This window comes from Elephantulus edwardii, unplaced genomic scaffold, assembly GCF_000299155.1.
Source record: "Elephantulus edwardii isolate Elephantulus edwardi_28Jun2011 unplaced genomic scaffold, EleEdw1.0 scaffold00017, whole genome shotgun sequence".
Classification (NCBI taxonomy): Eukaryota; Metazoa; Chordata; class Mammalia; order Macroscelidea; family Macroscelididae; genus Elephantulus; species Elephantulus edwardii.
Window position 1 is genome coordinate 28,501,481 of NW_006399767.1, and position 26,037 is coordinate 28,527,517.

Here is a 26,037-nt window from a genome sequence, read left to right on the forward strand (position 1 = left end):
AAGGATGTTGATTGTGAATCCAAGTAAAATTAAATCATTGGCAATTTCAATCTTTTCTCTCTCATGATGTTGCCTATTGACCCACTGGTGAGGATTTTTGTTTTCTTGAAGTTGAGATGTAATTGAAGGTTGTAGTCTTTGATCTTCTGTAGGAAGTGTTCCAAGTTCTTACTTTCAGGAAGCAAGGTTCTGTCAACTGCATAATATAAGTAATTGATGAGTCTTCCTCCGATCCTTTTACCACATTCTTCTTCATAAAGTCCAGCTTCTTGAATGATCTGTTCACCATACAAATTGAACAGATATAAAGAAAGAATACAGCTGAGGGCAAATCATTTGTGCATTCTCTTCTATCTTTTTACGTTTTCAACCTGCTGTTCAGGTTATTGTATCAATCCATTTCTTTGAGGGTCTTCCTCATGAACAGATACTATTTAAAACTGGTAAATCAAACAATAGTGGGTAAAACGGCAAATGCTTCGTTACATATTTTTCCCAGAGACATTTTTTTAAAATAGTGAACTAAGCATAACATTGGGGGGCATAGGGGAAACTAGAAAAAGAAACATTGAAATGTCAAAGGGAATTGCTCCTTCTTGTGCACGGTTGGCAGGGGTGCAGCCTGACATCATACGGAAGAAACACAGATGCTCCTGCCCTTTGACTTAGCACTTCCACAGCTGGCAAGGCCCTGGGGGTAGAGGGACATCTGTGCTTGTGCAGAAGGATGAGGGACAAAGATGTTCCTTGTAACAGTATCAGAAATAATTAAAGAATAAAAACAGCCCAAGTGTTCATCCAGAGAAGGACTGGTCAAATAAATCAGGATGGAGCCACATGATAAAAGACAACCTAGGTATAAGAAAAAGTGAGAGAAATTGGTGAGTTTCCATTTTAACACACTAACTCTGGAAGGATCTCTAACAACCTCTGTAACCTTAAGATTCACAAAGTAAAAATGCATGGTGCAACCACTGTGGAAGGCGGTACGACACTTTCTCCAAAAGATGCAAATAGAGATACCATTTGACCCAGCAATTCCTCTCCTGGGAATATATCCCAAAGAGACCATAACTGATATCCAAGCAGATGCATGCACACCCATGTTTACTGCAGCTTTGTTCACAATAGCAAGGAGTTGGAAACAACCCAGGTGTCCATCAACAAACGAATGGATAGAGAAGCTGTGGTATATTCACACAATGGAATACTACACTGCATTGAAAAACCAGGAACTCATAAAATATTGTTCAAAATGAGTGAGCCTGGAGGACATTACGCTGAGTGAAATATCTCAGTCACAAAAGGACAAATACTGCACGATGCCACTGCTGTAAAATGGGACTGATACCAGGGTTGGGGTAAGACTGAGAAAAACTGGATAAATTGTGCATACTGCACTGAAACAGATGAGGGAGAGAATAATTTAAAGGCGATGTATGATAGGATATTATGGTTATCACAAGAGTCCAAAATTAAGGTTGCATAGTGGAATGTACTTGGGGCGGTGGGAGGGGTGCAGGGGGGATTGTGTACCAGGGAGGGAGTTTTTCTTTTACTTTTCAAAGAGAGGAGCGAACTGGGGGTGGGGAGGAGGGCTGGGCGGGGATAGAAGTGCAGCAATGAATGAATGGAAATCCAAAATCTCTGTAAATGTTCATTAAAATTATTAAAATTTTTAAAAATTACAAAAAAAAGCGAAGCAGAGTACTTTGCATAAGAAAAGGAGGGATGTCTAAATATATGTACTGTCTCAATAAACAAGATTTAAACAATGGCTTCCAGCTCATAGCTGATTGTTAACTAAATACAAATAACCAACTAGCTTACACTTGACTGTTAACAAAACAAAAAGCGACCAAACATTTTACACCCAACTTTTAGTTAAATCAAAACAACCTATCCTCCAGAATCCAAATGCTTCACACAGGAGGCTCCAAACTGGAGACTCTTAGTCAGTGCCCAACAAACTTTTAAATACAAAGGCCCACCCACCAGGTCCTGATTGATTTAAACAAGAAGCTTCCAGCCCACAGCTGATTATTAACCAAATCCAAATGACCAATCAGCTTATACTTGATTGTTAATGAAATAAAAAATTATTCTTACCACTGAACCAACAGACAACATCATGATGGATGGAGAAGAAACTGAAACTGTCAACAACTTCATCTTGCTTGGAATATCCTTAGTACCAGCAGTCAAGAAATAAGGAGATGCACTGCACTGGGAAAATCTCCAAATTAGCAATCTCTCCAAATCATTGAGGAGTAATGATGTCAGTTTAAGGACTAAGGTGTATCTGATTCAGTCCATAGTTTTTTCTGATCACTTGCTATACATCCGAGAGCTGGATAGTGAATAAGGATGACAGAAGAATTGATGCCTTTGAGCTGTGGAGTTGGAGAAGAACACTGAACATCGTATGGAGGGCTAAAAGAACAAATGAATATGTCCTGGAGATGGTACAGCCAGAGTGCTCTTCGGAGGCAAGAATGATGAGGCTTCACCTTACATACTTTGGACATGTTACTAGGAAGGGTTATTCCCTAGAGAGGGACACGATGCTCGGAAGGGTGGAGGGTCAGTGAAGGAGAAGAAGACCCTCAACCAGGTGGATTGATGTGGTGACTGCCGTGATGAGGTCTTGTGTGTCAGGAAGTATGAGGATGGCACAGGATAGAACAGGTTTCAGATCTTTTGGTCATAGGGTTGTTACGAGTCGTACTTGACTTGATGACACCCTACAACAACTGTCTAAATAAACACAGGAGGAGACCATTGAAAGGAGAGAGAGTGGTCACCATAAGCAAAAACCTGGAGGGGAAATGGGTGGACAAGAATGGGTGGGAACAAGACTCTTCAAGTCTATTTGTATACTGTTATTTTCTCACCGTATGAATAAATTACTTGTTCTGATTTCCTAATAAGGTTGCTTCTGACCAGAGGGATGGGAGATGAGTGAAGGTGGGGCAAGGGGACAATTAGTTGCTTTCACCCTAAATCCTGGAATATGTATTTGCATTTTTCATTAAAAGGAGGGGAAAGAACATAAACAAAAAGTGGCCAATAAATATATAAAAAGATACTCAATCTCCCTGGCAGTCAGAGAGATGCAAATTAAAACCACAGTAAGATGCCATTTCACACTCAGCAGGCTGGAAGAGATTTAAGTGGGACAAAATCAAGTGTGGCAAGAAAGTGGGTGGAATAAAGGGTGTAGATGGGCAACAAGGTCATTTCTCATCCTTTCCCTCCTCAGAACGTACTTCAGTAACCCTGTCCCATGATCCCAAGGAGACAGGAATATTCACTGCAGTATCTCAAGCAATTGTCAAAATCTGCAAAGTAACTAAACATCATCAACAGGAGGATGAAAAATGAATTGCAGTGGATTCACCCAGTAGAATATTACACAGCAATTAAACCAATGAACTAGAGCCACATGGATAAACATGGATAAATCTCAAAGCAGTGCAGAATTTAAAAGGGCAGAAAGATGTGTATGCATTTGGAATCAATGCCATGGCAATGAGGGCTTTTATCTTTGCTATTCCTTCAGGACATATGGTTTTCATATGGACCATGACGCACTGTGCTGCTCATGGGTGTACCTCTATGTATTTATGGTCAAAGAACAAAAACAGGCCTCAGGATGATGCACGTCAATTTCTGAAGACTCATGGGAGAGGGGGAAAGGGATCAGAGAGGAAGACTCAGATAATTTTGTCTCTAGCTATAAGATTTTAAAAACTATATGAAGTAAACATAGTATACTGAGTTAAATATTGTGTCCCCAAATGTATGTTCACCCAGAACCTCAGAATGTGATTTTAACAGGAAACCGTCTTTGCAGGTGTAGCTAGTTCAATTGAAATAGGTCATAGTGGATTAGCTGTTATTATTGTTAGGTGCCACTGAGTCAAGTACACCTCATTGTAACCCTTTGAACAATAGATCTGGGGGCTGCCCCCCCTGACGCCCGAGCAACAGGAGGCCCTTCAGAAGGCCAAGAAGTATGCCATGGAGCAGAGCATCAAGAGTGTGCTGGTGAAGCAGACCATCGCCCACCAGCAACAGCAGCTCACCAACCTGCAGATGGCGGCTCAGCGGCAGCGCGCTGGCCATCATGTGCCGGGTCTACGTGGGCTCCATCTACTACGAGCTGGGGGAGGACACCATCCACCAAGCCTTTGTGCCCTTTGGGCCCATCAAGAGCATAGACATGTCCTGGGACTCAGTCACCATGAAACACAAGGGCTTCGCCTTTGTGGAATATGAGGTTCCGGAAGCTGCACAGTTGGCCCTGGAACAGATGAACTCAGTGATGCTGGGGGGCAGGAACATCAAGGTGGGCAGGCCCAGCAACATCGGGCAGGCCCAGCCCATCATTGACCAGCTGTCTGAGGAGGCAAGGGCCTTCAACCGCATCTATGTGGCCTCCGTGCACCAGGATCTCTCAGATGATGACATCAAGAGCGTGTTTGAGGCCTTTGGCAAGATCAAATCTTGTACTCTGGCACGGGACCCCACAACGGGCAAGCATAAGGGCTATGGCTTCATTGAGTACGAGAAGGCCCAGTCGTCCCAAGATGCTGTGTCTTCTATGAACCTTTTTGATTTGGGTGGCCAATATCTGCGGGTGGGCAAGGCTGTCACTCCACCCATTGCCGCTGCTCACGCCTGCCACACCTGGAGGCCTCCCACCTGCTGCTGCTGTAGCTGCAGCTGCAGCCACAGCCAAGATCACTGCCCAGGAAGCAGTGGCAGGAGCAGCAGTGCTAGGCACACTGGCCACACCAGGTTTGGTGTCACCTGCCTTGACGATGGCCCAGCCTTTGGGTGCTCTGCCTCAGGCTGTCATGGCTGCCCAGGCTCCTGGCGTCATCACAGGTGTGACCCCAGCCCGTCCTCCCATCCCGGTCACCATTCCCTCCGTGGGGGTGGTGAACCCCATCCTTGCCAGCCCCCCGACCCTTGGTCTCCTGGAGCCTAAGAAGGAGAAGGAGGAGGAGCTGTTCCCCGAGTCTGAGCGGCCAGAGATGCTGAGTGAGCAGGAGCACATGAGCGTCTCCGGCAGCAGCGCCCGCCACGTGCTCATGCAGAAGCTGCTCCGCAAGCAGGAGTCCACAGTGACGGTTCTGCGCAACACGGTGGACCCCGAGGACATTGATGATGACCTGGAGGGGGAGGTGACCGAGGAGTGCGGCAAGTTTGGGGCTGTCAACCGCGTCATCATCTACCAGGAGAAGCAGGGGGAGGAGGAGGATGCGGACATCATTGTCAAGATCTTTGTGGAGTTCTCCATGGCTGCAGAGACGCACAAGGCCATCCAGGCCCTGAACGGGCGCTGGTTTGCTGGCCGCAAGGTGGTGTCTGAAGTATATGACCAGGAGCGATTTGATAACAGTGACCTTTCTGCGTGACCTCGGCCCTTCCCGGACTCTTCCTTGTTCTTGTCTGTGTTTTCTATGACTCTGCTGGCATCCTCAGCCTGCTCCCTGGGCCCCGCCGCTGATTTACGGATAAAAGTACAGATGCTGCTCCGTGAAAAAAAAAAAAATAGATCTGAACCCTGTTCTACCCTGTGCCATCCTCATCAGTTCTTAAACCCACTGCTGCAGTCATTGTATCAATTCACCTCATTGGGGGTTTTCCTCTCTTTCACCAGCCCTTCACTTTCCAAGCATGATATCTCTTCCCAAAGAGTGCCCTCTCTAGCAATATGCCTAAAATATGTGAGCCAAACTTTCTCCTTTTTTGCCTCTAAAGAGCACTCTTGCTGCACTCTTTCCAAGACATATCTGTCTGCTTTTTTGGCAATCCATAGGATATTCATTCAGTGTTCTTATGTTGTTGTTAAGTGCCATCAAGTCTCCTGCAATTGAGAGCAACCCTATGCACAAGAGCACTGAACCCTGCCCTCTCTTGAGCCAGTCTCGTCTCCAACACACCTACCCTCATTACCATTACCCCAGTTACTGTGTCAATCTTTCTCATCCACGATTTTCCTCTCTTGTGCTGTCCCTCCACCCTTTCAAGCATGATGTCCTTCTTCAAGGACTGGCCCCTCCTGGCAACCTCCCCAAAGTATGTGAGACAGAGCTTCAAAATCCTTGTCTCCAAGGAGCTACTTGGTTTCACTCTCTCCAAGACAGACCTATTTATGCTCTTAGCAGTCCATAGTATGCTCAAGAAACTTCTCAAAGGTAGAGAACTTAAAGTCATCAATTCTTCCTCTATCTCTGTCACTGTCCAGCTCTCTGATGCATAGCAAGTAATGGCGAAGACCATGGCCTGGCTCCAGTGCACCTTAGTCTCTAGACTGACATCACTGCTCTTCAGGATTCTGGACAGGTCCCTGACAGCAGATTTTCCTAATGCAATTCGTCTTTTGATTTCCTGACTGTTGGTGTCAAGAATGTTGACTGTGAATCTGAAAATTGTTTAACAATCTCAATCTCGTCCGCATTTATCATGGTGCTACCAATTGGCCCAGTGGTGAGAATCTTTGTGAGTTTTTTTATGTTTTGTTTTTTTGTGTATTTTTTTTTCTTTTTTCTTATTTTTTTTTTAGAATCTTTGTTTTCTTGATGTTGAGCTTCAATCCATATTGAAGATTGCAGTCCTTGACCTGGTGCAGCAAATGCTTCAGGTCCTCCTCAGTTTCACCAAGCAAGGCTGTGTCATCTGCATAACACAGGTTTTTGATGAGTCTTCCTCCAATGTTGATGTCACATTCTTCCTCATAAAGTCCAGCCTCCCAAAAGATCTGTTCTACATATAGATTGAAAAGGTACAGAGACAGAATGCATCCCTGACACACTGCTTTCCTGATTTTGAACCATGTAGCACTTCCTTGCTTTGTTCTGACTACTACTTCCTAGTCCAAGTATATAGATTTCACATGAGCACAATTCTGTTCTGTGGGCTCTAAATCCAATGACTAAAAAAAAATAAATCTTATTGTCCTCCAGTTGGAAGCAACTCAGAGAGAGTTTTCAGAAGCTGCAAAGTGTACCAGAGGAGATTGCCCTTCTTTCTCCCCCAGAGCCTCTGGTGGATTCAAACCACAGGAGATGTGTCATCTCAGGATTAGCGGAACAACTCCATAGAGATTATACCACCAGAGCGCCCCACAGTCAATGACTAGTGCCCTTATAAGGCCATGTGAAGATATATGACTCTATTGTATGCTGTTGTATGTCATTAAGTATATTTCCCCTTATAACTACCCAATATAGGAACAGACCACCACATCTTTCCTTCTGCAGAGACATTAGTGGGTTCGAACCACTGACATTCTGGTTCTACCCACTACACCATTAAGGGCAGAGGAAGATGGAAGAAGGTCTTAAGAAGATAGAAGTAAGTGGCAAGAAGCTGCACTGCAATCCCAGAGGCACGCAGTTCAAATCCACCAGATGCTCTGCTGGAGAAGGAGGGGCAACCTCCTCCTGTACCAGTCGGATCTGATTTGATGGTATACACACAAAAAAATAAAAAAAAAAAAATTTAAAATAATTATTTTAAAAAAAAAGAAGAAGAAGATAGAAGTAGAGAGAGTAATCCAAGCTAAGGACTGCTGAGAAGCCATCTGAAGCCAGGAAAAGGCAAGAAAGAATTCTTCCCTAGAACCTTCAGAGGGAGTCTGACCATTCTGATACCTTGACTTCAGACTTCAAAACTCAAGAACTGCGAGAAAAGGAACGTTTGTTGTTTTAAACCACTGAGTTTCTGGTAAATTGTTATGGCAGCTCTAGGAAGCTAAAATGGCAAAAAGGATTTGACAAATTCAGTGGTGGCTTGGTCATGCCACATGACTGTTGGTTTTTTCTCTTTTCTTTCATGTAGAGTTAAAAGATGTCCTAGTTATAATAAAAATGACAGTAAAGTGAGCCTAGAAGATGGATGGGAACAGCAGGGATGAGGAGGGGAACACAGACAAGCAGAACAAAGACACTGTCCTCCTGCACCTCTAGTCTGAGTAGGTAAGTGACCTCACACACGCTCCAATCTACCTGTGCCCCCGGTGTCTGCAGCAGGGGTGAGAGTGCTGAACTTCCTCAGGTATGCTGGAAATGAGGACCATGCAAGACCTCAAGTACTGCAGCAACTAGTCTCCTCCTGCCCCAACCTGAAGGAACAGAAAGAGAACAAGCTTGCAAGAGGGGCAAGCTTCTCATGATCTTCTCACGATCTTGGGTGGGGGGTCGAGAGGAGGCAATGCTCTCACTCCAGAGTCCAGGAGGCTGGAGGAGGATGACTCAGCTGGTATGGGGCACTTCATAAATTAGGGTATCAGTAGTCTGGGTTTCCAGGTTCCTGTTGACTCTGGAAAGAATTTCCTGAACTGGAGGGAGCTCTGGCAGCCTAGTGGCAAGAAGCTGCACTGCAATTCCAGAGATACACAGTTCGAATCCACTTAGATGCCCTGCTGGAGAAGGAGGGGCAATCTCCTCCTGTACCAGTCAGATCTGATTTGACAGTACGCACAAAAAATAATAAAATAAAATTAAAAAAAAAAAATAAAAAGAAAAGCAACTGGATCTGAATTTACAAACAATCAGAGACTTCACGAAACTTCAGCAGCCAACTTGGGTACCTGGGGGCACCTAGGACCAGCAGATGAAGGGGCAGGCAAGCAGAGGACTGTGCAGGAGGCTGTAGGGAGAGAGACACTACTGTGCCAGGAATTCGAAAGGGTGGTGGAACAGCACTTCTGGGGGCCGCTGAGGAAAGCCAAAAGATCTAGCCAACTTCTAAAAGGCCTGCCTTAGCCTCATGCTCTTGCTAAGACCTCCTCTCCAGGCCAAAGTATTTGCAGGGGAAACACTTAAATGAAAAACCCCAAGATTTAAGGTCGATCTCTACCTTTTCATTCTCTTTGGCTTCACTTTCAAAACTGAAGCAGGTGGAGTCCAAGACTACTATCTCAGATTAGCAAACGCTCGCAGATGAACCATAGGGCTACACACACAAACAGAATCTTTCCAGAGGCCAGCTCCAGCCTACCTCTAGCCCTGGCCACAGCAGATCAATCCCAGCCAGGACTGAGGAGGAGGAAAAGGAAGAGGATGGGCAGCCCACTGAAGATGCAGAGAGTGGCATCCTGAATGAGTCTTCCACGGTCTGGGGGAGAAGGCTCCGGACCTGGGCTTGAAATATAAACAGAATGTATACTGGAGCCAGATCCACAAAGAGGGACAGAGCAAGGCAGCCTGAGTGCTTGGGCTGCGGTCCAGTAAAAAGACTTCTCCTGGTCCAGATGGTTTTCTCCCATCTCAACAAGATACTACTGCCCCAAGGAAGCGAGGACCCAGGGCAGAAGAGGAAGCAGTAGTCTGAACCCAAATCCTTCTCTTCCACCTCACACAGCTGCCTGGGCCTGAATCCCCCTCTTTGACCTCACACTGCTGCTAAACTTGAATCCCCCTCTTCAACCTCACACTGCTGCCTGGGTCCAGGGAGGCCTTAAAGAACACTGACGAGTCCTTAGGCTACAGTGGCCTTGATCTGAGGCTTTGGGGAAATGGAAAGGATGAGAAAGAGGGGAGCAGGGAAATGGGAAGGAGCAGTGGGGAGGAAGACAAGAAGTCAAAGGAGCATTTGTTCTGCTAAGTAACTTTTTGTTGTAAAAAAATGGCCCCAGATTCTGACCACGTGAACTCTAGGGCATAGCTTTGTCTGCCACACCCACCACCTCCTTGTAACCAGCTAGTCACACCAAAGGCTGATTACACATATCTGACACAAGCATATACACCTCCCTCTCAGCCTGTTTTCCTCCCTCTGTGCTGGCAGAACCCACCTCTCTGAACTCCATAACCCAATCTCTCTGTAAATTCTTCCCAAGAACGTACTTAAATCCCTCAGTTAGTTGATTAAACTCTCCTCCCTCTAATGCATGCACAGCCTCCTGTTTCTGGTGCCAGGAGAAGTCCTGGCCTCCTATTCAAATTCAACTCCAATCTTCAGGGATTGAAGCAGGTAAGAGCAGAGCTGTCACTCTGAGAAGTGGGGGCCACATAAGCACCCTGAAACTCAATGCCTTCAAGGCTCAGCTCAACTATGGGTGGGGGCTGGGGAGTATGACAACAAAACCTGAAGCATCCAAGCCTGAGAAACGGGGTATGGTCCAAAAGAAACCAAAGGCTCAGTGGATGCCTTTATCTCTCCAGTGTGTGCCAGGCACCCCCAGTGGGCAAACACAGAAGGTACTACAATGACCAAAGACACGAACAGAAATCTCTGCCCTAATGGGGCTGGCCTGATGGTGGAAGAGACACAGAAGAACACGGTATGTCTGGTGGTGATCCATTTAATGAAGAGAAATTAATCAGGGATGATTATTGTGTGGTCAGAGAAGGCCTCAGTGACGATACAGATCCTGAAGCTGGTGAAGGAAGGTGCTATGCAGACATGAAGTACCAGACAGAGGGAACACCAAGTACAAAGGCAAGAAAGTGGCAAGTGGCTAATAAACAGAAGGGACAGGAGGAAGGCGGATGTGAGTGAAGGGAATTAAAGAAGTGATGGTAAGAAGGAAGGGTAGGAGGTGAGGTGAGAGAGGCAAGGGATAAGGGTAAGGTGAGTCGGGAAAGGGGAGAGAGGTAAAGGGGGAGGTGAGTGATGAAGAGAGGTGGGGGCAGACTGTGCAGAACATGCAAGAGACCTCCCAGTGGAAAGGGGGTGCCTGGTGCCAGAGGCAGTTCCCACATACCTAGGCATGTCCCAACCTAAGACCTCCAAACAAAGCCCCCACCTCAGAGGCCCATGATGGATGGAAGCAGGAACAGAGCAGCAGATACAGGGCCCCTCTGTGGGCTAGGAGGAATCCCTCTATCTCTTCCCACTACAGGGTCTCCTCCCACACTCTGACTGATAAGACAGGATGAAGCCCCAGTCAGCAGCCAGCCAAGAGGCTGCAGGACTATCTCCTATCCTGATCCCCTCCCAGCATCCCTGGGGAGGACAATCTCAGCTAATCTCCCGCAGAGGTGCAGCCCCGTGGGCAGACATGGTGGCAGCAAGCCCGGCATGTTCCACCCTGCCCACCACACCCAGGATCTGTCTGTGTGGGCCTTCACTGGTAGTCACAACAATAACACTTTATCCTGCCTTGGCACATTCACAGTCAGGATGTCATTTCATTCTCATAGAGGTCTACAGGCCAGCGGGAAGGGCCTGAGGGTCCCACTGGCTGTGGAGAACACAGACCCTCTGAGAGAGAAGACGGCCGGCCACCAAGGTCACACAGCAGAGCCAGGTCTGGGCTTCCCAAGTCCCCTAAGGCACAAATTACTACAAACTGAGACTAGGGGCACAACCATGTCAGAGGAGGTTCTGTTCATGTCATGCTCCTGTCATCACATAAACAAGGGGCTGGAGTCACAGGAAAAGGCTCTCACCCTGGGCCTCCCCAAAGCCTGAGGCAGTTCTTTCAGCTACTCTCATTCCCTCAAAAAATGCCCAGCCACACAGACAAAGAAATCCCTGTGGCTGGTGAGGAGTTCCAAGGAGGGAGGCCCCCTGCACACAGAAGTGGGTGTGCCCCAGGAGTGAGGCGTGGCCCCACACACAAAGAAGGCGCACAGCCACCCTGTGCCAACATGGTGGCACCTCAAGTAGAAGGCCTGGCTGATTCAGCGTGCTGGGCCAGAGTGGGAGCTGAACGAGTGCAATCCCAGCTCCAGAACTCAGAAACCTGGGAGGGGAGTAAGAAATCTTACCTCGAAACTTCTTAGGGGGATTATCCAGGTCCCCAGCAGCAGGCTCCACCACGCAGCGGTCATCCACCAGCCTGGGAACAAGGGAGATTGGTCAGTGGGGAAAGAGGACGCCCATCTTCCCACAGCACCCTTCCTTGAGGGTCAGGGGCTTGAGGCCACGAGAGCAGCCCCCAAAGTGTCTTCCTTCTTCACTGATAAGTACCACCATCAAGTCATTCTGGGGGGAGCCCAGTGCCCCTCACATGCCCAGGAAGAGCCCAGGGGCATGCTCTGGCCCTTGACATGCCCTCTGATCCTCTGGGAGCTAAAACTGTCCTTCATCTCTAGTGGGGGTTCTGCTGCATCTAAGATATTTGTGCACGACGGACATAACTCCTTCAAAGCCTTGAGTTGGCTACCTGGCCCTGAGAGGGTCAGTACAATGCCACAAAGTCAGAGAAAACAGAGAGAGAGAGAGACAGTGGGTGAGGAAAAGAATTATAACGAGGCAGCGAAAGAAACAGAAAAGGGGCATAAAACATTAAATCAGTGAAACAGAGAACGGGAAACAAAGGCAGAGAGAGAGCAGAGGAAGAGATAAGACACGAGTAAGACATCAAACTAGAGGGACAAGCTTTTAAGGGCATCATTTCATTCTCTTGTCTTTGGTCCACCCTTCCAGTTACTGTTGAGTCTATACTCACACACGGAAACCCTAAGTGTATCAAAACAGAACTGTATTTCATAGGATCCTCAAGGCTAATTTTTCTGAAGTAAATTTCTATCCGTTGGAGCCAAGCAATTTAACTACTTACACCAACCAATGACTTTTTTGGCACATTCTAACTCATAAGCCCCAAAACCCCATCAACTACACAAAAAGCAAAACAGATAAGTCTTGTAGAAAGAGCAGCCAGAGTGCTCCTTAGAGGCAATGACGACAACTCAGCTCACATACTTTGGCCATGGTGCTAGGAGAGGCTAATCCTTGGAGAAGGATGTCATGCTTGGAAAGGTGGAGGGTTCGTGAGAAGACGACCCTCAACCAGATGGATTGACACGGTGACTGCAGTAATGGGCTCAAGTGTATCACAGATGATGAGGAAGGCCCAGGACAGGACAGGGTTCTGACTATTCATAGGTTCACTGTGAGTCATATCCAACTCAACAGCACCTAGCAACAACTCATTGCCATCAAATTAATTCCAACCCACATTGATCCTATAGAACACGGTAGAACTGTCCCAAAGGGTTTCAAGACAGTGATATCTATGAAAGCAGAGTGCCAGATCTTTCTCCCACAAGCAGCTAGTAGGCTTAAACTACTAGCTAATTGACTAGCTAATAGGACTCCACTTAGCTCATCCTAAGGCCTGATAATTCCTCCTTAGAGCCATGGCTGAGGTTAATCCTGCATTTCTGGAGGGTACCCACTCCCCTATCTAAGCATCCATCCATCCATTCATCTACCTGTGCTTCAAATCCTTCAATGCCTCCCAATACCATAAAGTGATGATGCTCTTTTTGTTATGTGCCATCAAGTCCACTATCTCAACCTTGTCCACTATTTAAAGGCTATCTCCAACATCTTACCTGTTGTTTCTGCGTTCTCAACTTCCCCAAAAGAGGCTAGTCATTATAACCATTTTCTAGAAGAATAAACTGAGTATGCAGATTAAATCGCCTCAAGTCACAGAGCTGATTCCAAATCCAGAGTTCCTTTGGTGCCTCCCCTTCCTGTGTTGGTTAATAAGACCTTTTCTGATTTGACCTCCACTTGCCCAACTTCACAGCTCCTTTGTCCCAGACATGCTGAACCTTATGCTGACCTCAAGTTTCCTGGAACTATCAGGCTTTACAAAGATAATGCAGCAGTCTGCGATCACATCCATCCGCTCCAGCTCCTGAACCCCCAAGTCTAGCCAAACCGCTATTCACTCTTTTACTTCCTGTGGAGCCATCTATCAACCCAGCTTACTGAGCCAAACAGTTGGTCTAGTGCCTCTCAAGTGCACTTTTCCCTCTGGAATCACCAGAACTTTGCACAATGCCTGGGCAGTCATAACAAGGACAATAATAACTGCAAGCACAATTTTGTTTCTAATCCTTTACAAACAAATGTGTTTCATTTTATAAATTTATTTAGCTCTCATTATTTCCATTTTGCAGGCAGGGAAACAGACTACAGAGAAGTTAAGCAACCTGACCAAGGGCATAGCCAGCAATCAGCAGAGCTGGGCTTGGAACCCAGGCCATCTAGCATCGCAGCTGGTGCTCTGGACCTCACAGTGACAGAGGGGGAAGAGGTTCAGCTGCTCCTTAGTGTCCTCTCAACTTCCTTTCGTCTCCCCAACCTCCAATCCTTGACCCTCTTGCCTCCTTCATTTACATTCCTTGGTCTTCCTGACCATCCACATGGGTTTAGAAGCATCATTTGTCTACTCACTAATTCCCAAACTCGTTTCCTTCCTTGAACTCATACATAGTCGAAACTAAGTGTCTACTCAGTGTCTCCACTTGGACATTCACAGGCATGTCTAACTTGGCATGTCTAAAACCGAGTCTCTGGACTCCCACCTAAACATGCTCCACTTGAAGCGCTCCCCATCTCAGCTGATGCCAACTTCATCCCTTCCACTGCCTGGACCCTGTTATGGACTGAACTGTGTCCCCCAAATACATGTATTGTATATCCTATACTTATGAATGTAATCTCATTCTGGATCATGGTGTTCTTTGTTATGGTAATGACTCTAAATTAGTGTCAGATGTGTCTTAAACCAATCACTTCTGAGATATAAAAAGAGCAGATTGGGCACCAAAGTGAGCAAGCACAGATGGAGGAAGACAGATGCCACACTGTTTTCACACGATGATCGCCAAGGAAGCAAGGAACAGAAGCTGAGAAGTGACAAGGACCTCCTCCTGGAGCTAACAGGGAAAGCGAGTCTTCCTCCAAGTGCTGCCGCTCTAAATTTGGACACTGGCGTCCTAAACCGTGATGCAATTAATTTCTGTTCAGTAAAGCCACTCTATCTGTGGTATTTCTGTTATAGCAGCACTAAGTGACAAGATAGGCCCAAAACCTCTAAGCAAAGCTCGACTCCTCCCCTCCACTTACCCACCACACAATGGGTCAGGTAATTCTGTGGGTGCTACCTCAAAATAGATCCAAATTCGACCTCTTTTCCCTTTCACCATCATCCTGGTCAAGGCCCTAGCAGCTCATGTCTACTCCTTGGTCTCCCAGGCTCCCTGACCCCCAGCCCTTATAGCCTGTTCCTCACACAGCAGCACAGGGACCCCCTTAAAAGGTAAATCAAATGAGGGCAGTTTTCACTCTTTTCCAGAGGATCTTACATCAATCCAAGTAAAACCAAAGACCTCAGGAATGGCTTTAAAGATGCCTCATGATACACACTCCCTCACTTCTCTGACTTCATCTCTTCCCGCCCTCCCTCACCCACTCTGTCCCAGCCCTAAAGCCTCCTCCATGTTCTTCAAATCTTCTGGGCAACCAGGCAATGGCTCTTTCTTCTGCCAGGAACGCTCTGTCCCCACACACTCTCCTGGTTCACTTTCTCACCTCCTTCAGACTTCTGAGGCCCTCAAATGTAGTGTCATGTCATTATTAAATTATTACATTTTATAGTTAATTATATTTTCTATTACACTATAAATGTAATAAATACAATCCAATTATCTTCATATATGCAGTCATAATGTATTCTTCTCCTTATAGAATAGGGAACTCTGATGTCCTAATGGTGGGTAAGGAGTTGTGCTGTCAACCCAAAAGCTGAGTTCAAAAGTTCAAATCTATTAGCTGCTTTGCAGGAGAAAGATAAGCAATCTTCCCTTACGTGATTTACAGCCTCTGAAAACCTGCTGAAGGGTCAGCTATGCGTCAGGTCCAACTTGAGGGCACATAACACCAACAACATTCAAGTATCACAATTTTAATCACATGGGTGACCCTCCCTTCCTTTCCTATTTGAAATTATAAACCCAAAGCTTCCTTCTAATGTCTTATCCTTTCCCTATTTAACTGGTCTCCAAAGCACTTAACCCACCTGACCTACCTCACCCACTCCAAACCCACTGCTGTCAACTTGACTCCAATTCATAGTGACCTGATAATGCAGAAGAGAATGACCTCATAGGCTTTGTTTTTAAGCCAAGTGCCACATTTTCCTCCTGAAAAACGGCTGGTAGATTCAAACCATCACAACATCAAGTCCTATTATGACTCCTGCAATGTTTACCATCCTCTATTCCATAATCCATGGAATGTAAGCTCCATGAGGGCAGGGATATGTCTGTTCTGTTCCTCAAAGTTTTTCCAGCACCTAGCTTGCTGGTATGGAGTGAGTACACAGGAAATACATATTGAATGAATTAAATCATTTTCCTTGCTGCTAAGGAAAATATACTGAAGTAAAAGACAAGGTCTCTGCTTCAGGGAGTTTAAAGTCTCACTGAGAAGACAAATCACACACTCACAAGAGTTAATAACATGAGAAATCTGTATTGGTGCCAACTGGTGGTACCAGATGTGGGTTTTGTCAGAGTTCAGAGCTTGGCCAATCAGTGAAGGTGTGAAGCAGGAGGCAGGAGTGCTGCAGTCTTGAATAATTCATTGAATTCCCTGTAAGACATTAGTGAATCAGATGAGCTGGATGTCTCTTAGCACAGCCCTGAGGGGAAGGGACACAGGATGAATAAATTTTGACTGAGAAGAAGATAGTATAGATGGAGGCCTGGCACTGCAAGCGGTGCTGGACATGCACAGGGCAATATAAATTGGTAAAGAGAAAAAGGCTGAAGGAGCCCCACTTCTCATCTTTGACAATTCACAAGCCTTGTGGAGGGTGAGATAAAGGCTATGTTCCCCTTCTCAGAGATACTGTCTGAGAGAGAAAAAGAAAAGAAACACCTTTGTAAGACACCAGGCTAGAAAAGGTGGAGGGTCAGAGAAAAAGAGGAAGACCTTCAATAAGATGGACTAACATGGTGATTATAACAATGGGCTCCAGCATAGTGAGGACGGTGCAGGATACACTGCCAGGCGCAGCGGGCATGACGGTACCTACAACATCCCAACCCAACTCCTCTCCCCTCCCACTGCCCCCCCTCCAACCTGGGTCATCTGTGTAGGAAAAAGATATGCAAAATTAGATGCCTAATATGTCCAGCACAAACCTGCCTGGTCACTATGTGGATGTTCATCTGTCCCCATCTACTCCGGCAAACCCACTGAAGTCTTGATGTCTCTGATCCTGCACCACCCCACCCCACTGCCAGTGCCCAGTGGAGCCGGAAAACCAGCCAAATACGGGTCACGTGGAATAGCTGCAGGGCATCTACAAAGTCATTTGAGGAGCAAATATGGAAGCTGCTTAGAGAAGAGGGATCAGTCAGGAGGAGAGCAAGTCCTCCAGGAGGATTTCAAACAAGATTGGAAGGAAAACATTCCAGGTCTGCTGCTGAGAAGGGACAGGAATAGTCTGCATGAGCGAAAAGAGCAGAAAAGGAAGCCAGTTGGGAGGGGGAAACAGTAGGGCAGAGAGGGACTCTCGTGGCAGGTATCAAGGAAACAAGGTCAGCAGTGAGGACTTCAGAAGCTTTCTCTGGGCCTTCTCATCCCACATCCTCCATTCAAAATGTGGTTCAAGGCCAGTAGCATTACCAGCACCCAGGAACATGTTAAGAGATGCAGAGCTGAATCTTCATTTTAACAAGATTCCCAGGGTAATGGTAGTGAGACTCTGAGAAGCCTGTGCTGCATGCTGTGTTATTAGTGCTGTCAAGTTGGAATCAACAAATAGCTGACTCCCTTCAGAGAATATTCAGAGGCTAAACGTGGCAAGGGAAGAGACTGCCCGTCTTTCTCCCACGGAGAAGTTGGTGGATTCCAACTGCCTGCCTTTGGATTGGCAGTGCGATTCCTTATTCACTGGACCACTAGAGTGCCTTTACATTCTGGACTCTTCCCAATGAACCCTGCAGGGGTGCCACATGGTCCGCATCTTTTGATGCCCTACCTAGTGCTTAGTAAAGCCCCTCTTCATCTAGTATGTAGGCAAAGGTGCCGATGGTAGGACATCTGCAAGGTCCCAAAGTGCCACTAAAGGTCTTTTAAAAAGCAAAACCCCAAACCTAATGCTACTTATAACCACACTACAGGGCAGATTAGAACTGTTCCATGGTTTCCCAGGCTATAAATCTTTACAGAACAGACGGCCTCATCTTTCTCCCCAGGAGATGGTGGATTCAAACTACTGACGTTTTCTGTTTGCAAACTAATGCTTCATCCGGAGTGCCACTAGTGCTCCCTGAGCTGTCCTTATAAGCATGTCTATGATGACTGAGTTTTGGCTAATTGTGAGTCACAAAAAGATATGCAAAAGCAAGCATATTTTTCTAAAAAAATGTGCAAAAAGTAGTGTTAGTAACAATAAGAACCTCTTGGCCTTCATGAAACGACATTATTGTGAAGGCTCGTGGCCTTCATGAAATGTGATACTGGTGTATCACAGTTCTTTTTAAATTACTGATTTTAACCTATTTAAATCCTGCCAAGTAGGGTTTCTGAGCAGCATGAACAGTTTGTGCTTGACTGTTGGCTGTTCCAACACACCCAGGGAGCTATGGCAGTCTAGTTCATAGCACTGCCTAGCAACACTGGGAATTGTTGCACTACAAACTTAAAGGCCGGACTCTGGTTCAATTTCATCAGTGGCACCGCAGAAGAAAAGATGGGCAATCTCCTCTTTCCATTTACAGCCTCAGAAACCGCTGGAGGGTCATCTGTGCGTCAGTCCCCCTTCCAATGCAGAGCCTCTGGGTCTGTTACACCCCTGGACACCCGCTCCCCGACCCCTGCACTTTAGAAGAAAGACCTGGCTAGCTACTTCAGCAAGTCTTACAATCAAAAAAACTCTACAGAGCATTCGGTTTCTTTTTATTCCTTTATTTTATTGGTCAAAGTGTCCCTAACCATCCCATCCATCAAATGCTTTCTCCTTCACTGTCTGGCACATGTTCATTATGGTGAGACATCCCAAGGTGCTATCAAAATGGGAGGGATGTCTCGTAAAGCTATTAAGAGATTAGCAGAAAAGTCGTTATCAGATGGGCTGCAAGAGACTTGGGGCCAGAGGGGGTTCTGTGGGCCGCGACACCAGTGAGGTAAATTTTGATGGCGGGGACTCCCAAATGGCGAGACAGGGATGTCTCAGAGCGAGTTTGGCGGGCGCCTAACCCCGCCCCAGGACGCCGGGGCGCCGCAGCTGAGCCAACGCTGCTCTCTCGAAGGCGCGGCCCCGCCGGCCGCCGACACCCGCCGCCTTCGCCCAGCGAAACCTGCTGCCTGGCGAGCAGTTATCGCGCGGGCCTTTCTGCGAGTGACTCCGGGACGCTGGGAGCCCGCCAGAAGCGCCCCGGAGCGCTGGTGCCACCGCAGGGGTGGGGCGGGTGACGTGCGCCTCCCTCCCCTCCCACTGAGGGTGGTTCAGGGTGCCCTCCCCACAGGGTCGCACCAGTGTCCCGGGCCGAAGCCCACCCTACTCCTGACCTCTGAGTATTTACGAAACTAGCCTGGCCACAGGTGCCCGGCACTGGGTGTTCACCTGGCACTGTAACCAGAGCTGAGCTCTCCTGGGGGGAGTGACCCATCGCTTCACACACACACCCCTCCCAGAGGGCGCCTCAATCACGGCAAAAGGTGTCGGGAGAGGCCCCGCCTACCTCCCCCCACCCACCCACTAAGCTCTAAATGGTTGGGCCTCTAGCCTTGGCCCATCCAAGTCCTGTCATCTTCAACAATAGAACCAAAAAGGTTCCCAACCACAGGCATTCCCTGTTACCGTAAAGGCCTTCCAGTCAAGATCATTTTAATAAACACAGCCCTTCCAGTGTGCAGTGCACCTGGTAACTTAGAAGTCATTTTACATCCAAAGCCTCATTCCCTCCTTACTATAAGTTCTGTGAGAAGTTGCAGAAGTTCACTGTGAGTGAGGCTACCAGACCCCAGAACTGGTCAGTCAGTGGCTCATATACAACCCAGGTCTTTATCCATTTAAGAAATCCTTACTTCATGCTTGCTACCTGACAGCTGTGGTTCCCCAACCTCAATGACGTGTCCACCACACTGAAGGGCCTCAGAACACGAGCCAGGTCCTACACCCAGTACATGTCCCCAGTGATCAGCTGGCACAGCCTTGACAATCCCAGCTAAAGGCAGTTCCATTTTCAGTGAAAGGTGAAAAACCAGTTGGAGCCTAAACTGGGGGCAATAGCAGAGGAGGCAGGGGGCAGCGGTGAGAAAGGGAGAGTCTGCCAGGAGGCCTGTTGGGCAAGGCCTCCCTGGACTCTCTGGAGGAATTGCTGATTGGCAGCTGTTTGGATGTGAAAAAGGATGCTATCCCTGAAATGTCCATGAGGGTCTGTACCCCAAGAACTTAGGCTGAGGGAAGAGGAGGAGCACACCCATCCCAGGGCTGGGTGGCCCATTCTGCCAACAGTGGACTTTGAGATCCAGTTAAGAGCTGTAGAAAAGGGAATAGGGTGGGTCAGTGCGGGCTGGAAAGATTAGATAAGGAGGAGGAAGAAGGGAGTTAGAAGTGAAGCAGGTCAATGTCAGAGGCTCAGGAATCAAAACCAACACCTACCATCCTGGCCACCAATCACCGCAGCCATGGGAGGGAGAATCACTAAGGAGGTACCGCAGGGACCCTGGGCACTTTCTCTTCTGTCTAGTCCAACCTCCGTAGTTTATATTCAAATTGTGCAAACTGAGACTTAGAGAGAGAACTGAGAGTCCATGCCATGTCATTCAACAAGTTAGTAATGCAGCCAGTCCCAGACCCCAGTCTCCCAACTCCCAGCCCAGAAGATCTAGGCCAGGCACAGAGATCTAGGCCAGACCCACAGCTGGCCACTCCCAACAACATGCACTGTCAGAACACTGGGAATGGTTGGCAGTGGATGGGGAGACTTGGAGCCTCTTTTCTAGATAGCCAAATTTTAGAAAAAACCTAGATTACATGGCTATTATCATGACTCAGCAGAGAAAAATAATGCATGCCTGCACGCCTGCAAAAATATCCATTTACTTTACGAATCTCCACGCATCTCTGCCAAAGATTCACCCTGTGCCACCCAATAAGACAAGACAGTATATGGGATTTTTTAAAGGTTCCGTGCCCTCAGAGAGACTGAAGTCTAGAAAGAACAGTAAACTATACACTTTAAGAACCCCAAGCTTCTCTCTACTGAGAAGTGTAGATAGCAAAGGTGACTGAGATTTGCCAAAGGAAAACATAGGGCTAGTATGCAACCTTCCAAATGTCTGCCTCTGCTTACAGGCCTGTGTGTCCAGCTCTGGGGATTAGGCGGGTTCTGGCAAATCCTGGGATCCTACCAGTTGCTGCTGGGACCACAAGAAGAAGTATCTATTAAACCAAAGAGGCAGGAGCAGGAGAAACAAGAGAGAAAGCTTGAGAAGAGGGGCAACTGCAGGCCAGCCTCACTGCCCTCACCTGACACATTAACTTTATCAAACCCATGGGCTCTCCTGACCCCTAGAATCCAGAACTGTCCCATAAGACAGGAGAGTCTTAAAGTACTCTCAGGCCCGGCCCACCCAACTCCAGACCTCTACAGAAGAACTCTGACAAATAAAGAGGTCAAACAGCCCCAACAAATCCAGAAAGTGAGCTGGTCTATAGTATAACCAAGACCATCTTGTCAGGAACTATGTATTATGGAGGAAATTGGGAGGTGCCACAGGTTTCATACCACAGGTGACACAGGAGGCACAAGAACCAGACGTAATCAGTAAACCTTCATTGAATCCCACTGTCAAGAAACCAGATGTCAAAAACAGACTGAGAGCAGTCCATGATGTATTCTATGAAGTGATTTAGGAAATTGTTTATCAACCCAATAACATTATTGTGATTCTATAAGAACATGACATTGTTTTTCAGAGCTGTGTAATGAATTATTTAGAACTGAAAAAAAGAAAATGAAATGTGTGCAATTTACCATAAAATATTTCAGTTAAAAATAATGGAGCAAATCAGCAAAGCATGGACATTCGCTAGGTCTAAGTAGGGGGCAAGGCCCCTAGGGACAGAAAATAATTTGTACTCAACTACCTAACAGTTGGAATCTGCCAAATGATCCCACAAAAGAAAGACCTGGCAGTCACTTCCGTAAAGGTTGTGGTGGTGTGTTGTTGCTGTGTGAGTTGAGTCAGTTCTGACCCATGGTGACCCTAGAGGACAGAGCAGAACTCCCCCCCCCCCAGGGTCTCCAAGACTAAAATCTATACAGAAGCAGGTGTCCACTTCTTCCTCCTGTGGAGTGGTTGGTGAATTGAAACTACTGACTTCTCATTAACAATCGAGCATTTAACTGCTGTGACACCAGGGCCTCTTCCCTGAAGACTTGTTGTGTACCATCAAGTCAGTGCTGCCCCTCCCGTAGGTTTTCAGAGGCAATAAATCACATGGGAGATGGCTTAACCTTCTCCCTCAGAACAGGTGGCTATTTGAACTGCGTGCCTTCAGGATTAGAAAACCCTATGGAGCAAGCTCTACTCTGTAATGACTGGGGCCATCATGTCATATCAACTTAATGGCAACTAACAACAGGCGGTATGCATGTGTATGTCCTAATGGTTCACTGGACACTGCACACCGGTGGGGAGGGGTCAAGGCAGTAGCACAGGTTAAAGCAAGTACTGTTTTAACAGACCCACTGTTACTGCTCTGTGTCCTACCCCTTGCCATCATCATCATATCTGGGACACACACTAAGTTCTCTTTCCTGGACCTATTTTGCCCCATCACCAGGTTCTCCATCCAAGCCCTCATGAGCCTGTCTCTCCTGCAGGCTGGAGAAAGTGCTGGCGGGCTAAATGAAAGGAAGAGAGATTTGCTAACCAAATGCGCACAGGTGTCTGCCTAGCTGCCTCCAGCACCTGCAGCTGCTCCCGGGCTCAGATTTGTGTTTGCTGCCCCTCTGGCCCTGTCCACCTGCCACTAAAAAAAGAAACCAAAAACATTAAAAGCACCACACTTTCACACATCACTGCCATCATTTCACTCCCCTGCAATGGCTCCCTCCTTCTTGTCTCCCCTCTGTCTGGCTCTCAAAGTCTTCTGTAACCCAGCCTCACCTGGCCCCAGTCCCCAGCCCACACCCTGTGAACACCTATCCTCATGTTCACCCCCACACTTTGTGTCACACAGTGCCCTGGCTTCAAGGGCCCAGTAGCTACTGCCTCCTCCTCTGCATGGACCCTGGCTAACTGACCCCAGAGAAGTTACTTAAGTTCTGAGTCTGGGGTCCTCACTGCAGGGGATTGCAAGCAGAGGTAAGGTAGGTACCATACCACCTCTGGCTTGACATACACAAGGAGTTTCAGAGATGACCTCCAGAGGCCTGTAGATGAATTTACTGAAACTCTGGACTCTACTGTCTCCCTGCCCCCACAGGGCTCCTCCTTTCTTCTCTCATAGCAGCCCCTTCCAGGGAGGGGTCCGGTCAGCTGCACACAGGCTGAGATCTTGAGAAGCAACGTTGGAAATGGACACTCCAGACGTGTGTGCAGGGGTGATGGAAACCCAGAATCCTTCCACCAAACTGAGAGATCTCAGTGAAGGCTAATGTGGCTCCACCCTAAAAATCTAGCACTTCACCCCACCCCCCAACCTAAGCCACTGCTCCACCCCACAGCCCCACTGGGCCAAGCAGGGGAGGGGAGCAAGTGGGGTCAGGAATGTAGGGCAGGGCAGAGCTAGTAGTAAGTGGCTGCAGCAGGATTCTTTGGAGTCTGAGCTAGATGTGGCAGGAGCAGAGATAATTGTAGCATGAGACCCCAAAGACTCAACGTGAGGCTGGTTTGGTGGTCCTGAAGCAAAACCCACACCACCCCTCTCAGCTTCATCTGCCTCCCTGTATCCTTCTACCTGGAACCTCTTGAGGACTCAAGGGAAATCTGTTGTTACATGCTGTTGAGTTGGAACTAATTCATAGCTGACCCTCCAGTAAACCACATGGGAGGTGACCGGCCCATCTTTCTCCTGCAGAGCAGCTGGTGGATTCAAACTCCATACCCTCAGGTTGGCAGTGCAGCTCCTTCCCACTATGCCATCACTCAGCTGTCATCCTGATTCAACAAGAAACGGAAGTCTAGGCTGGTCTTATTTCTCCTGTGTTCTAGTAAAACACACCTAAACACATAACACGAAGTGGGTCAGAGCCTCTGCGACAGTTCCCATTTCTACCCCACTGATGTATTTTCCCTTTGATCTCAGAATTCCACTTCTGGGAGTTGATCCAGAGCTTGTAACTGGACAAGTGTTTGGGCATGCATGGACAAGGATGTTCAGAACAAATGGTTTAGAACAGTGACAATTTAGACACAGCCAAACTCCAAATACAAGGGTTAGTTCAATAAACTAAGGTGCTTTAAACCATGAGCGACAATGCAAGCATAACAATGGCATTTTGGTCTGGGGAAATACAGCTGACTGCCTAAAATAAAGGCAGGATACAAACTGGCATTGTTTTGTGAGTATTTATTTATGTATATAAGCCTACAACAACATATAAGCCTAGAGGGGAGAAAGAAAAAGTGTTATTCAGACCAGTAACCTGTCAGCTGTAGTACTAAATTTTTTTTCTTTTCTGTTTTTCAAGTTTTCTCCATGGAACATTATTTTTTAATTAGAAAGAAAGAAGGAGGGGAGAAAAAACCAATTGTGTGACATAATGAATCTGTGGACTGAAGCCAAGACCCTGCCTTGGGGAATGGGCAGAGGTAAATTCAACATCTTATTCCAGTCAAATGATGATTAAATGAAAGCTAAGGGCAGGTCTGAAACTTGCCTGGGGAATGTGGTTAGCATGGGAGGGGCAGTCCCACCTCCTGGAATTACGTGTGTCCCAGAAAGGGTCCCTACATATCATCTTTCCCAGCTTCTCCAAGTGTAGAGGACAGAGGCCAAGAGAAACCAAGGTCTCATGTCAGCCCACTAGACACCACCCAACTACTCATTTATTGTTCATCTCCTATCAGAGGTCCTGGAGGCCCAAAAGAATAGTCTCACAAAGAGAAAGGGGGCTGATTCTCAAAAACTATTCCAACAAAAGATGTCAAGAAGTGGCAGGAGTGTGTACAACAGAAGCCTCTGAATCTCCTAGTCCCCAGAGAATCAGCACTTATAAATGGCACTGAAGGGCCACACACCAGGCAACAGGGCCCCAAAGGCAGCAGCCAGAAGTGAAGCAAGGTCCCATTTCTAAAAACGACCAAAGAAAAAGAAACCCTTTTAAGTCACCTTCAAATCCCACTTGTCTCTCAAACCAAACTACAACCTCCTGAAGGGTAGGACCAGCTTGGTCAAAGAGCTTCTAACCCAAGAGCCTAACCCAGGCCTTCAGCATATAACACAAAAAGCCTTGCTGATCTCTGTGCACTTGGCAAAAGGGGTAGAATGCTCACCTCCCGTATGCTGAAGGCCTGGGTTCAATTCTCAGCCAATGCACTTCATGTGCAGCTACCACTCATCTGTCAGTGGAGACGTGCATGTTGCTACAACACTGAACAGGTTTCAGCAGAACTTCCAGACTCAGACAGACTAGGAAGAAAGGTCTGGTGGCCTACTGCCAAAAAATCATCCAGTGAAAACCTTCTGGGTCACAATGATCCAATCACCAACCAGTAATGGGGGTGACTGAGCCCCAGGCAGTGTTTCATTCTGTTGTAAATAAAGTCACCATGAGTCAGGGCCCATCTGGAAGGCAACTAACACAGCCCTCACTGGTAGGCTCTGAACATATGAGAGCAGTTCTACTCTGCTGAGGGTCTCTATGAACTGGCATCCACTTGAAGGTTCATGCACTGGGGGTGGGCCCCGAGTATGAATTCTTTGTTCCTGGGTATCATGTGGCACTAAAATTTACCTCCACGGGCAAACTACAAACTCCATGAGAGTAGGAACATACGCTACATCTTCCTAAACTCTGGCTTTAAAACTTTCTGTTGTGATTTGAGTGAAAGTTTACAAAGCAAATTCACTTTCTGGCTCCCACATTTCATTTAGGCCCTGAAGAAATGTTACTTTAATAAGACCTTCTCTGACCATCCTTGTCAAAAGACCACTTCCTAGACTCCCTATTCCCCTCCCGCCTTACTGTTCTACAAAGTACATATCACTATGGCATAATATTTCTTTTTAGTCTTCTCCTTCTAAAAGATAAGATCTTCAAAGGCATAGTCACTTCTGTCTTGGTTACTACTGAGTCTCCA

The 26,037-nt window shown here is 47.1% G+C and overlaps 1 protein-coding gene across 1 annotated transcript in view; it reads right to left on the reverse strand.

The window, feature by feature from the left end:
• Positions 1–26,037, reverse strand: part of ITPR3 (inositol 1,4,5-trisphosphate receptor, type 3) — an 89,517-nt gene that overhangs the window by 59,481 nt on the left and 3,999 nt on the right. The window contains exon 2 of the mRNA XM_006882082.1: positions 11,733–11,803. Coding sequence (XP_006882144.1) covers positions 11,733–11,803 — 71 coding nt within the window. The remainder of the gene's footprint in view (positions 1–11,732; positions 11,804–26,037) is intronic.